This window comes from Lissotriton vulgaris, chromosome 5 (genome assembly GCF_964263255.1).
Source record: "Lissotriton vulgaris chromosome 5, aLisVul1.2, whole genome shotgun sequence".
NCBI lineage: Eukaryota > Metazoa > Chordata > Amphibia > Caudata > Salamandridae > Lissotriton > Lissotriton vulgaris.
The window spans coordinates 246,864,376-246,878,347 of NC_141693.1; the positions used below are offsets into that span (position 1 = coordinate 246,864,376).

A 13,972-nucleotide genomic window follows, 5' to 3' on the forward strand; every position below is an offset into this window, starting at 1 on the left:
CCTGCAGCCAGCAGTCCTCGAAACCCCACAAACTTGCCCCGCCTTTGTATCTGAAAAGGACTTTTGTCTCCCGTGAGCATCCGACTTGCTCAAAAGCAATCGACTCTGTGAGTCTCCTCCACTCCGCTCCTGGCATCCAGAGCCAGAGTAAACCAACACTTTAAGGAGGTCCTGTCAATGATCCACATCTGGATCATAGTGACCCCTAAAAAGCAAGCTCCTAAAAACCAAACCACAGCCAACAAGGGAAGATCCCCCTCAGCCGCACCCGAAAGTGAACCTGACCGACTCCGTAACTGAAGTGGTCCAGAAGAACCAACCGCGACCATCCGACCGGCTCCATCATAGAACGCCGTGACCATAAAGCAGAAACTCCCAACAACTCCATTCATCTTAGCCGCTGACCGATTCGGAGGGATCCTCGACCGAAACCTGCAACCTCAGCCAAATCCTCATGCTACACCCGACCGCCTCTGTCCTGCTGGCGGTGTAGTTCTTGTGTGAGCCATTTGGGCATCAGTGCTGACCCTGACCTGAAGAGTCCTTGCTTGCCCAACTTGGTGGCCTGCTTGCCGCAGTCCCACACACCCATGACCATGCTAGCCCATGACGTTGCCTAAATTACGGACCCTGCACTCTGCACCTGGCCGCCTCGGTGCCACTGGTGGTGCTCCTTGAACCGAATCTCATCCACGGACCCGTAAACCCCGTTCTGTCCTCACAGAACTAAATGTGACTCGTGAGTAAACTGTAAACTTGTACTAAGTTTGCAAAACGTATTGACTCTATTTTTATTTCCCTCAGGAAATGCACCAGCCTGGTATCTAATGATACCTGGCTGCGTAAGAAATGTAATTACCAAGTAATCCAACTGTAAATTGCACCCTACTGTATTTCAATTGAACCAAACTGCATTATTCTTGTAAAGTATTATTTCACTTAAGAATGGCATGCAGACATGATGTATTGTAACACACAAGACGATATATATAATGAACTACTCCCTCCCAGTAGTTATTGGGGACTCTACAAAACATACCTCTTAAATAAAGCGGCTGATGTAGTCTTACACCCAGAGACTGCTACCATCGAGGCAACGTTGCAGGAGGTGGGAATATAGAAGAATAATGTGACCACAGGTGTAGAAGCAACACCTTTGGCAGGGCTACTAAATAGGAGCTGGGCCTCATGTAAGGCATTGGTTAGTTGAATAGAATGGTTAACCTGCATTGATCATGTTTTCCATAGATGTTGTTGTACAAACGGAATTCCTTAAGTGCCTGATTCCCGTCTTTGAATTTCAGTATTGATGTGTATTAGTATGCCTTGGTGTGGTGTAACTGTGCATTCAGTTGTATTATGTCTTATGAGAAGACTAATAAACAAAAAAATTTTAACCCCTCCCATGCTGATGACGGAACCGCTCCGTCATCAGCTACGGTTGGGCTGTGCTGATGACGGAGCGGTTCCGTCATGGCCCGGCCGCCGCGCCTGCGCGGCGCTGATTTCGCGCCTGCGCGGCAGGTTTAATGAGCGGGGCGGGTCATGACGGAACCGCTCCGTCACCAGCACAGCTCAACCGCGGCTGGTGACGGAGCAGTTCTGTCACCAGCATGCAGCTGCCGCGCGGCCGCCCCGCCCCTTTAGCGCTGCGGCGGAATAGCCGCCGCAGCGAAAGGGTTAAAGTATCATTTCACTTACCTGCACCAGGCCTGGCTTGGTTCTACAAATAAAATATAACAATGACATTTTTACACAAACAAATTTTCTTAGTTCAGTCTTTGAGTGTGTGACATCATTTCTTGCCTGAATGTGTACAAGAAATGCTGAACACTACCCTCTGATAAAGCCTTACTGCTCGACCATACTACCACAAATAGAGAGTAAGGTGCTATCTACTTTTACCCCTGCCTACCTTTGGTCTTCCACTTGGACTCTGTGCACACTATACCATACTTTGGTATAGTACATACAGAGCCAGATTCCTACAGTCTACACATATGATGACCCCCTTGCTGAATTCGGAATGGTCTACTCTTCAGCAATGTATAGCTTTCCTTGGTAGTCTATGGGTTTTACACTGGTTTCCACCAAAACCTTGAAGTCGGTTGAAAGCACAATATAAAGGAAAAACGAGCTACCTATTTAAAAAATGCCCAAACGGTGGTTAAAAAAAAAAAACATATTCAGCTCTGCATGTTTCTGAAAGCTGGGAAGATGGTGACATTAGCACAGCAGACCTTAGTTGATGCCATTTTGATGAAAAGTACCTTTTTCCTATTTCTCCCCAAAAAACTCAAACTATATTTTGGCAATTTTCTCAGTCCCCTCCAGGGGAATCCTCAAACCCTGGGTACCTCTAGAACCTCACTATGTTGCAAAAAAAGGACGCAAATTATGTGAACAAAAGGTTATGGAGGTTTAAACACAAACTACTAGGCATGGGCGGAAAATCCGTTCCGCTCGCGGATTTTGCGGATTTTCGGGAAATCCGCAATCCGCGAGATTTGCGAATTTCCCGCAAAATCCGCAAATCCGCGAGCAGCGGATTTTGCTCGCACTGCTCGCACTGTTCGCGTGAGTTCGCGCCCCGCGAATAAGTGCAAAATTGCAGAAATACGATCTTAGCAAAACTGAAAGTAACTACTTACCAGGTTCAAAAGTTCAGGCTCATCATTAGTAGCCATTTCCTGTAGTGCTTCCTGAGGGGCCCCTCCAGAGTTCAGTTGCCAGTTGAAACTATTATGTGACCCTGCTCTGAACCTCAGAATAGTTACACATATGCCACAAAGGTCCTGAATTACAGCTAAGGGAGACAAGCAGGAGCCAGGCTGGAAGTTAAAATCCATTAATCAGCCCCTAATTCATTATTGTCAGTTGGGGCAGGGCAGGTGTTGTAACTAATTTTGCAACAATGAAAGCACTTAGCAAGTGCAAAAGATCACTAATCAGGGCGCACTAAGGAAGCAGGTGCCAGCTAAAAAAATATTCTGTGACACATTAATCAGCCCCAAATTAATTCAGGTCACTTGAGGCAGGGAAGGTGTGCTTTGCTTTGCCGAAAATAATGTACACTGGACAACCAGAGGGTGTGGTGATGAAACAGAGGGTGGCATGGGTGGGCCAGAGGGTGGCATGAGTAGTCAGAGAGTGGCAGTGGTGACAGAGAGTGGCAGTGATGAAGAAGAGTGTCCCAAACAGGCTGGACACGTAGAAACAACAAGTTCGCGAAACTTGCGACCCGACAGGTAAGTTCGCAATTTGCGAAAGTGTACAAAACCCTCGCGAACTGGCAGAAACACGGGCGAACACAAAAAAAAAAAATCCGCAAATTCGCGGGAATTCGCGGATTTTGCGGATTGCGAATCCGCAAATCCGCAAAATTCGCGAACGCGAGATCCGCAAAATTCGCTCATGCTTACAAACTACCCCAAATAGCTAAAAAGAAAAATGCTCAGCACTAGGGGAGAAAAGACCCTGCATTTAAGATAATGTGTTTTTCTGTTTTTGTTTTTTAGTGAATCCATGCTGCTACTATCCATGCCAGCACAGCGGTGTATGCATGAGATATGGATTCGAAAGATATGAATGCGACTGTACCAACACTGGCTACTATGGCACTAACTGCTCTCAGGGTGAGTACCATGGTTGACACTGTGCATTTTAGCTGTGGTTTCTGTGCTTCAGTGATTCCATGTAAAGCATGGCTTTTGTCTCTTTCAGCTGAATTTTGGACGACCGTCGTGCGAATGCTGAGACCATCCCCATCGTTTCTTCACTATTTGCTAACTCACTTCAAGTGGGTTTGGGATATCGTAAACAATACATTTCTGGGGAGTGCCTTAATGAGGATTATTGTGTTAGGTGAGTCTGGATAAACTATCGTAAAAAAATGCACCTTCCTCGCAGTGACTTTGAATGGAAGGGTCATAAGGATTTTCGGGGGTCCCTGTTCGGAACATCTTTAAATTTATTCTGCATACCAATGCTCTCTCATGTTAATACAGCTAGTCATGTCTGAATGAGTCAGTAACAGACGCCACATTGCACAGGTGAAGCGCTTCTGCTCACTCTAAAAAGATCTAACCTTGTGAGCATGTTCTTAGATAAAGAGCCCTCCAGAGACAATCAAAGTGATTTCTGAGTCAGATGGGAGAGGCAGGAGGGTGCGGACATAGAGCAAAAGCATAATGGCGGTAAAATGCAGGTGGGGCTTAAAAAAGTGGCGGTATGCAAAATGATGGGCCCCACCAGAAGTGAAGATTAGCCACTGGGTCTTTCATATCCTACAGATATTAAATGATCCTCTGGTGACTGGGGCCCCCTGGTGGATTAGGAGGACCATAAAGAGCTCGAGCCCGCCCTCCATTGGATGGACATGCATTATGCCCCCGGGTGAAAATGAACGCCATGTCAAACATCCATGTTAAGTGGTGTTGAGGAAAGGGAAAGAGGCGGTAAAGCAGAGGAGGATCAAAAGAAGGGATACCCCAGCAGAGATGGTCCCTGGGCACTTACTCAAGAGGTCCAGAGGTAACCCAGAGGTCACCATCCTGGTGCATCATAATTACAAGGTTAGTAAGCATGTCACGGAGATCTGCACTTTGTTACAGGATCATGGATTCTTAGTGAACCACAGGAAGTCATGTCCAATTCTGACGCAAGACCTGACTTTCATCGGGCCCATTTCAGGGCATGGACAGGAAGCTGACTCTGTTGGAGAAGGTTCAGGATTTGTTGACACAGCAGAGTCCCCTGGTATAACATTGCTTAAGACACCAGGGTCTTATGTCTGCTTTGCTTATGGTGCTTCCTTCGGCTCATTTACATATGTACCCATTGATCCCACTGGTTGCTGAATGTGAGGATTATCATAAGGGTGTTCCAGTGACACCACATGTGAGGGAGATTTTGGACTTGTGGGTGGATGATGTGAAACCATCCCAGGGGTGTCTTTTTCCATGTACTTCCCTCTAGAGTGTGTGACCACAGATGCCAGGATGCATGGGTGTGGTGTAAGCCTGGAGGCTCTTTCTGCTCAGGGGAAGTGGTCAAGGGTCCAGTCTGCTTTTTCTCCCAACTACAGGGAATTGAAGGCTGTTCAGTTGGGTCTCCTGGCATTTGCCCCTTATGTGGTGTATCATCCTGTACAGGTCCGGACTAAACAAAGGTGATCATGGGGTTTGTAAATCATCATGGGGGTTGCAGGTTGCAGTCCCTCAGTCAGTTGAGTCAGAATATTTGCAGCTGGGCAGAATAGTAGATCTGGTCTCTGTTAGTGATTTACTAACCTGGGAAGGAGAACTGATTGGCGGGCAGGCTAAACTGGGTGTTTCCTTCAATGAGCTCATCGTCTTTGATGAGGGATGTGTTTCTGCAATTGCAGGAGAGGTTTGGGTCTCAGATGATAGACTTGTTCGCCTCAATGGAGAATGCCAAGGTGCCTTGCTTCTGCACGATCATTTCTTGCTTGACAGCATTAAGTGTGGACGCGATGTCCTTCGCAGGGCCAACGGGGCTGTTGTATGCATTTTCCAAAGTCCCATTGATTTCCCAGTGTGTGGCGGAAGAGCGGATAAGGCCTTTGTGATTCTGGTGGTTCCAGGGTGGCAGAGATGCCCATGGTTTCCCCTCTCGTTGGAGTTGGCTGTTCAGCAGTGTACTGTATCCCCTGCTGGGTGCCCAGCTCCCTGTCAACATGTTGCAGTCGATGCACTTTCAGGCCTGGTTATTGAAAGGAGTCTGATGGCTAGGTGGTAGCCAATCAGATTCCTCAATCTCGCCACTCTTTTACTTTGAGGTCTTATGCCAAACATTGGGAACATTTTTGTACTCGGTGTCTGAAGATGGGTTTGGTTGCTGATGGTGGGAACCCCTTGAAAGCGATTGATTTTTTTTGTCCATTGTCTTTGAGTTGGGTTTATCCAATTCTACTCTGCGGGCTCAATGGGTGGCGCTTAGAGCAGAGTCCACTCTATGCTCATACAGAGACCCTGGTGTCAAGATGTTAGAAGTCCTTGGCATTGAAGAGAGCAAGACCTATAGTGTCTGCACCTAATTGGGGTTTTGCCTTTGCTTCTGCAAGCCTTACAGAGGGGGCCCTTTGAGCCTATTGAATCAGTTGATTTGAAATTTTTAACCTTAAGGTGGTGTTTTTGGTGGCTATCTCATCTACACGGTGGATTGGTGAATAGGATCTTTCCTAAGGTCCAAACTTTTTTACTGATCTTGACAGATAAGGTGGTCTTGAGAGCTCAACCCACCTTCATTCCTAAAGTTGCATTGTATTTTTACAGGTTAGCGGAAGTTGTGCTCTCTGTGTTATTTCCTAATCCTCAATATGAGGAGGAGGCTCTTTTACATCTATTGTTTGTGAAATGGACTTTGTTGGTTTACCTGGCCAGAACGGAGCAGTTGAGGAATGTGGACAGTCTCTTTGTAATGTTTTGGCCAGTGAGAAATGGGTTAAAGCCCTCAAACTATACCCTCAGTTGCTGGATTAAGTAAACAATTCTGTTGGCATAGGACTCTCAGGACCAGGTGGTGGAGAACCGGATTCAGGGACGTCAAATAGATCCATGTCTGCTTCTAGGGCTGCATTTAAGGGGGTGTCCCTGGAGGAAATCTGCAATGCAGCCACATGGGCGGCGACTCAGACCTTTATGTAGTCTGTGGGATAGTGTCTGTGTCACTTGCTACTTCTGTATTGCATTCAAGTATAGTTTAAAGTATATGTGTATAAGCATATTGTATTGTTTTAAATTAAATTGTACGCTGCAATTTCATCCATTGGTATATGTTTTATTTGCATTTTTTAATGAAGCTGATTATAGCTTTGGTATCAGCTCTTTGCATAATTACTGTGCAGAGGAAGGCGGACGAGGAGGTAATGCTCCGGTTACTTACCGGCAATCTTCATTGCTCAGACTCCTGGTCACAGTATAGTTTCCCAATCCTCCCTGCCCTGTTGTGAATGGCTTCATTATTTGGTTGGTGGCTTTTGGAAACAGGAAATTCTTAGGGCTGGCTTCCTTTTTATTGAATGTAGGGGGAAAGATTAAGTCTGCCATATTGGAGGTATGGGAGGCTAGTATACTAACTTTTATAACTTGGGAGTTTCTGTAGGGAGACTAAAGCTCATTGTGTAATTACTGTGGCAAGGAAGACCATGACTCAGAGAAATGAAGATTACCGGTAAGTAACCACGGCATTAATGGAAAACATATGCTAGATTACTAGCATTGATCACCTCAGTACATCAGGTAGGGTTATCAGTAGTAACATAAAAATGTTTTTTTCTGTTTGCAAGGCCTTTCCATGGGTAATACAGAACAGCCATAGTTGTTGCAATGCCACAGTAATAATATTAGTAGTGCGTCTCTCTAATGCCACATAATTTATGATCACATTTCAGCTTTTAATATGTTTTGGAAAATCAGCCATTTTTCGCCAAACATGGGCTTATGAGTTTTGAAAATATACACATTTCCATCGCAAAAAAACAGACTCAAATCTGGTATACATATATAAATCTAAGAAAATGTTTCTAATTTAGTAGGCTGAGCTTCACCCAAGAGAGCTACTTACATGTGGCTGGAGAGGTACCACTAGCTTATTAGCTACTTGTTGGAGAAGCCTGGTCTAACTCAATGTCAAGACTCCTGCAAAAAGGCAGCAGAATGTGTTTAATATGTGATTGCTTATAGATTCCTAGAGCAGGGTTCTTCAAAGTCGGTCCTGGAGGTCCGGATCCATGCCAGATTATTAGCATATTCCCATTTAGATAAATGTAGTTATCTCAAAAATCTGGCATAGATGCCCTCCAGGACCGACTTTAGAGAATCCTGCCCTAGAGGAACATGTTGTAAGACACCTGTGTCCTCAAGGATGTAGTTTCTTCAGGAATATGCTTCACAGGGCAGTTCCTGTGGAAGGATGTTGTAGAATATAGACCCTTTGTTTGTCTGAACATGTAAGTTGTAAACCTGTACTATACAAATGCCAATGGCATGACATAAAATAATATTAAATAGGTTCCACCTCTTCCTACACTCAGTTAACAATCAATCAATTAGGGTATTGTAAAGCACGCTACTCAGCCGTGAGGGTCTCAAGGCGCTGGGAGGGGTGGTTCTGTTTAGCTAAAACAGACTGGGAAGACAGACCAAACCATCACAAAGCTCTGCAAGGTCATGCTAATAGCGAAGAGGCACTATTCAAGAATCGAGTAATATAAAAATAAACATGGACTTAGGGTGATAGAAGCTAATGTTTAAAGTGTGGGTTTCCGAAAACTGTTCATAACCTTCAAAGTTTCTACTTAACAATGGGCTTGCTGCGCTTGTCCAGTTTTCAGGAATTCCGTTAATAACTTAGGACTAATTTAAGGTTTGGCAGATGAGCTACTCCATCACAGACATGAGGGATATCCCGTCCACAATATTACAAGTACCACTTGTAATACAATGGACGGGATATCTGTCACGTTTGTGCCGGAGTAACCCATCCGCCCAACGCTAAATCAGGCCCTTAGTTCCCATTTTAAAAAGTTTCCAGTGCTGCTAAGTGTGTTGAAAAAGTGTGTTACAAAATAGAATGTTAACCCCTTAACCGTGGCCGAAATTCCGTGGCGGTGCGGTGGCTTTGAAGAGTGGGTGGGGCCGCGTCGCCCAACAGACATGCACAGCACTACGGAGGTAGTGCTCACGACGGCCGTTGGCCGACAGAAGCAGCGAACTGGTTAACTATACATTGAATGCCCAAACATATCAATAAATAACTAAGGCAATACATGGGAGGCTGCAGTGTCCGATGTGTTTAACTCTTATGCTGCGAGCTGGAGTCCCCCTTTAGGAAGGTAGACTCATGAGTCATCTCATTCAGAAAAGGTCTCCGAAGACACTGTGACTGCAACATAATTCCAGAGTAACCAAGCAACCGCTTACATATAATCAAGTTACTGACTAAGCATTCATTGGACATCAATCTCAAGCCAAACATTCAAAAACATGCAGAAAGCTTATCAACAAGCTGTATTGCTTGCCAGAAAACAAGTAGGGGAAAAACCTTGGAACACACTATTTGCAAAATGTGAGAAGGGTCCTCAAAGATTTCTGGCCTTTAAAAAATTATTAAATTGGTTCATGATCATACTCCACCACAGAATTATAATGTCATTGTAGATCAATGGATAATTATCTTGGAACCCTTACATGAAGGAGCAGCTTCCTAATGTTTGCCCATCAACAAGTCCGTCAAAACAGAGACTTCAAAGATGGAATGGACGAGTGTCATTGGTCTCATAAAAACGAACAAGACAGGGTGCCGGGTGCCAATGGACTACCAACTATACTCTTTAAATGTGCCTATGATTTTTTGGTCTTAAAATCTTTTCTCCTCTCTTTAATCAATATTTACAAGCTTAAATGATTCTAGAATCTTGGCACAGATTTCTTCTGCAGCCAATTCGTAAAAAGGGAAGAATTTTAAATACAGCTAATCACTGCCCAATTCCCTTCCTAGATATAGGGGCAAACTACTTTAGCAAATTTAAATTTGCTACATCATGACTTGGGTAGTTTAGCAGAACCCACTGTAAGTCTCTCAAACTGACTTCCACCCTGGTGCAGGCACAAATTGTAATATATCACCGCTTTCAAAATAGAGAATGCAATAAACTTGAACACCGTCCATTATACACGCTTTCTAGACTTTATAGCAGCCTTTGATAAGGTTTCAAGAAATCTTCTCTTGAAAAATGTGGCTTGTGAGTAAACTGTAAACTTGTACTAAGTTTGCAAATCGTATTGACTCTATTTTTCCTTCCCTCGGGAAATGCACCAGCTTGGTATCTAGAGATACCTGGCTGCGTAAAAAATGTAATTACCAAGTAATCCGACTGGAAATTGCATTCTACTGCATTTCAATTGTATCAAACTGCATTATTCTTGCAAAGTATCATTTCACTCTTGAAAAATACTTTACCAATGGGACATACCACCACATATACTGAAGGCTATTCAGTTATTATACATGAATACATGAATATGGGTTAGAATTGGAAAAAAATGGAATAGTATCAAGACAAATAAGACGACCCCTACCTTATTTAATCTCTATATAGCGGACTTATGACTCCTAAACAAAGTCACAGGACACCCTTTGAAGCTAGGAGAACCTTAGTCGCCTGTACTACAGGACTCAGATGTTATAGTACTCATGAGCAAAACACCAATTGGGCTTCACAGACTTACTATTGTTCTTAAAAAGTACAGCAAGATAAACAAGATGGAAATAAATATGGAGAAGGCAAAGATAATAATTGGCCGCAAAATCAGAAAGCAAGATACTTGGTCTATAAATAAAGCTAAAAATGAAACTGTTAGGATTTACAAAATCTTGGCATTATATTTGATGAACGAGAAACTTTAAGGAAACAAAAATTAGCTATTATTACAAAAGTTAACTCTGTAGGCTACAATTTCCAAGCACCGCAGACAAAAATGGTGGGACCAATTTTTGGCCTATATTAAAAGTAATGAGAGGCACGTTGTTACATCTTAAGCCTATGGCATAGAGTCACTTTTAGGATCCTTCCTAACTCTTTTGAAGAAGGAAGCTTGTAAAGTATACACTTTTGCAAATTACATCTCTCAAATGCATCAAAATGCTTCTCAAGCCCATATACGGTTTGAATTTAGTTTGACCAAGCTGATATTAGGAGGGAGGTCAATTAGCTTTCTACAAATGAATGCATAAGATAAAGATCTTGAAGGAACGAAGATAAGCCCTCATATTTGGTTAGATGTAACAGGGAATAAACTGGATAAATTAAAAAAAACATAAAAGTAATCACTGTAAACATCTATGGGAAATTTAAAACTCGAAGATCATTGGGTGGAAAGCATACGCAACCGTTTATTTTAAAAATAAAAATGCAAGGTACATTTTATGTGTTGAATGCAAGTGCCTCTTCCGCAAAGGCTCTTGTGCACGGATAGTAATCTATCTTGCACCTATTGTGTATTTGCCTGGGTCATAAGACACCTGCTAGAGACTATTTTTAAACAAATGGACATTCACACTTGCCCCAAGCTTGAATAGCATGTTTTAAAGGGGGAGCCTTCAGTTGAACTGCAGATTTAATACATTTAGGACAGAGGTGGCAAACATTCTAAAGCTTAAATATCAGCTGCGCCTATGTAGGTATTAAGTGTATTTTGCTTTCTTTAACGTGTATAGACGTGTTATTTTGAAAAAAACGTTTAATATAGTAGTCGTTTAATGTCCGATTTTGAGGACTTAGGAGTATTGTGTTGCTTTCTATGGGTAAACAATAAGGATCATACTATGCCTTTTCAAACTATGGCCTGAAGATTTTGGAAAATGGCCAAAATATACTTTAAAGCAAAAAAATACATATATATTGCGACTGATGAAAATGTAGCAAGTGTACACTTCAGGCTGTCAAAATGAAGTACAGAAGTGCATCTGCACTTCAAAACCTCTGTCTTCACCTAAAGCAGGAAAATGTGGTTACTGTTGTATGGCTCTTAAGCCTTTTGCTAGGGTGAAAGTAGCCTCGAGAAAGTCTGTTGAAGCGATGTGAGGGATATGTGGCTTTTCAAAATGCTCTTTACCTGTTTTGCAAGGCTCACGGTATAAATGTTTCATAGAAATGCTAGGATATGATTGAAGAAGTAGCCTTCTATCAAATTCTTGGCATGCTGCTGTCTAGTCCAAAACAATGGAAGCAAGTGCAAGCTTCTTGGCACAAACATTGTCCCCCTTTGTTGTGCTGGTGTTTCTTGCCCTGAAATGAGTTTCTATAAAAATGCCATTAGGACTACCTTGGAGAATAAATTATGGAGAGAGAGAAGGTATTCAACTCATTTACACATGCGATGGAATTCTTCTTGAGATCTAAATATGCTTTTTAGATGTTGAGTCACCAAAATGACAGTGGTAACGAAAGTAACATCCCACACCCTTTCATCCCAGTGACTTCACAGGTAGTGAGTGTCATCTTGTGATCTTTACCCATAAATCTTACCAGGAAGGGATATCACATGACCATGACCCTTGTGATATCACAATCATTAACTTAGCTGAAAAGAGTCCTATAAGGACACAATTAATATAATAACACAGTACACACATATGCATGCGTATTTTCTATAAACACTATATTTTAAATAAGGTGCTGAGATGTTACTAATTTTTTCTTCCCTTTATTGCATTAAACCTAATGTGTTTTTGGTCGAAGATGACAATATAATACCAGTAAAATACAAAACCCTGAGGACCCAAAATATTTATACCACAAATTCTCATGGTTTCCTGGTTCGCCCATTGCATGCCTTAACAAGAAAATGTACTGCTACGTTACAGGAAGTAACTGGAAAAAACAATAGTTATCTTTGCTGTATTCATTCATATTGCCCATATATTCAGTATGAACTATATTAATAGCTTAATTGTTTCCTCATTGTCGTTCAAAAGTTTTATCATCATCACTTGTTAGGCACTATCATTGATGCAAAGCACAGAGGTGAAGTTTTAGTTTCCTATATTCACACTATTAAAACTCTGCAACAAGTTAACATTTTGTATTTATTTAATTTTTTACTTTATTCAGTAGAGTATCCATTGTGCTGTTGACTTTGTTTTACAGAACTGAAATACTAATGTGTCATTTCCTAATGAGAAGTAAACCGTGCTCATCGAAGGTTTGTTTACCATCAGTTCTTGGCACTTTTTTTCCGGTCCATCATGTGTTTGCTGTAACACTTTTCGCCCTAAGTGGGATGGGTATGCCCAGACGTTGGCCCCTTGCTCACTGTGCCACTGGATTCAAGCTAGCCTGGCTGAAGAAGGGTGACAAACCCTGAAACCGGTCCCAGGATGCCTGTTTCCGGGCCAGGGAGGACCTGGCCTGGCAGTTGGGTCTGGACTGCTCCCCTGAGGCACGGGGTCAAGACTGATTTGCATATGGCTGGGTCCAAAATGGGGTGGCGTGGTGGGCAAAAGAACGATGGATTTAACCCAGATCTTATGACTGGGGGAGAATGTTTGCATTGTCAGCATTCCGTCCATCATTTGTTTGCTGTAACACTTCTGAGGAAAAGGATGGCATGGGCACGGTCTGAGTTTCGGCAATCCAGGGCAAGTAGTGCTACCTTAGATGAAACCTAAATGCCATCCCTGGTGAAGACAGTAGGGATATGTTCGGTGGGCCTGAACTGGCTTGTTCTCTTAGGGTGGTAGTCTACCAACCACTTGTGTCTCACTCTGGCATATGCACTGTACCATTCTGTCATTCTGGTAAAATGATTTATCGCCGGGCCAAGGCTCATGTGCTTGAATCTCGTCCTCCTTCGGGAGCCTTTTGAGCTATATGAATCATTGAAGGGACTTTGAATGTGAATTCCTGCTTAAATCGGCCTATTTCAACTCCAGGAGAGTTGCCAAATTCATTGCCTTCTAATGGTTGTATTGGTTCTGCTCGTGTCACCACCGCTGATCAGGGCTGTCTTAACAGTGTCATAGACCCCCTGGCAAAGAAGTGCACTGGGCCCTTCCTACACAACCACTATCAAGAATAAAAATGTTTAATGGAAAATTAGTGTTAAACTCTGGTCTGCATGGGGCCCCTATGCTAGTGGGGCCTCCGGGAATCTGCCCAGCAGGCCCATGCATTAAGACAGCACTGCTGCTGATTGCTGTTCCATTTGTTGTCTCTTATCTGGCAGGCCTCCTGTCTTTAAACATTTACCTTAGTTGATGTAAACTCATTAGGTGCTCTGTTTATTTATTTTATTCATTTAACAAGTTTATATAGTGCCTGAATCACCCCCAAAGGGGTATCTCTGCGCTTGCGGGCTTATCTGAGGGAGCTGGTTTAAAAGAAAAAAGTAGAACAGGGCAGTTTTCAAAGCCTTTCTGAACTGATGATGGTCTGGGCATTGCCTCA

The 13,972-nt window shown here is 43.0% G+C and overlaps 1 protein-coding gene across 1 annotated transcript in view; it reads left to right on the forward strand.

Annotated features, from left to right (window-relative positions):
* Positions 1-13,972, forward strand: part of LOC147710601 (prostaglandin G/H synthase 1-like) — a 570,882-nt gene that overhangs the window by 288,506 nt on the left and 268,404 nt on the right. The window contains exons 4-5 of the mRNA XM_086921277.1: positions 3,519-3,635; positions 3,724-3,864. Coding sequence (XP_086777403.1) covers positions 3,519-3,635; positions 3,724-3,864 — 258 coding nt within the window. The remainder of the gene's footprint in view (positions 1-3,518; positions 3,636-3,723; positions 3,865-13,972) is intronic.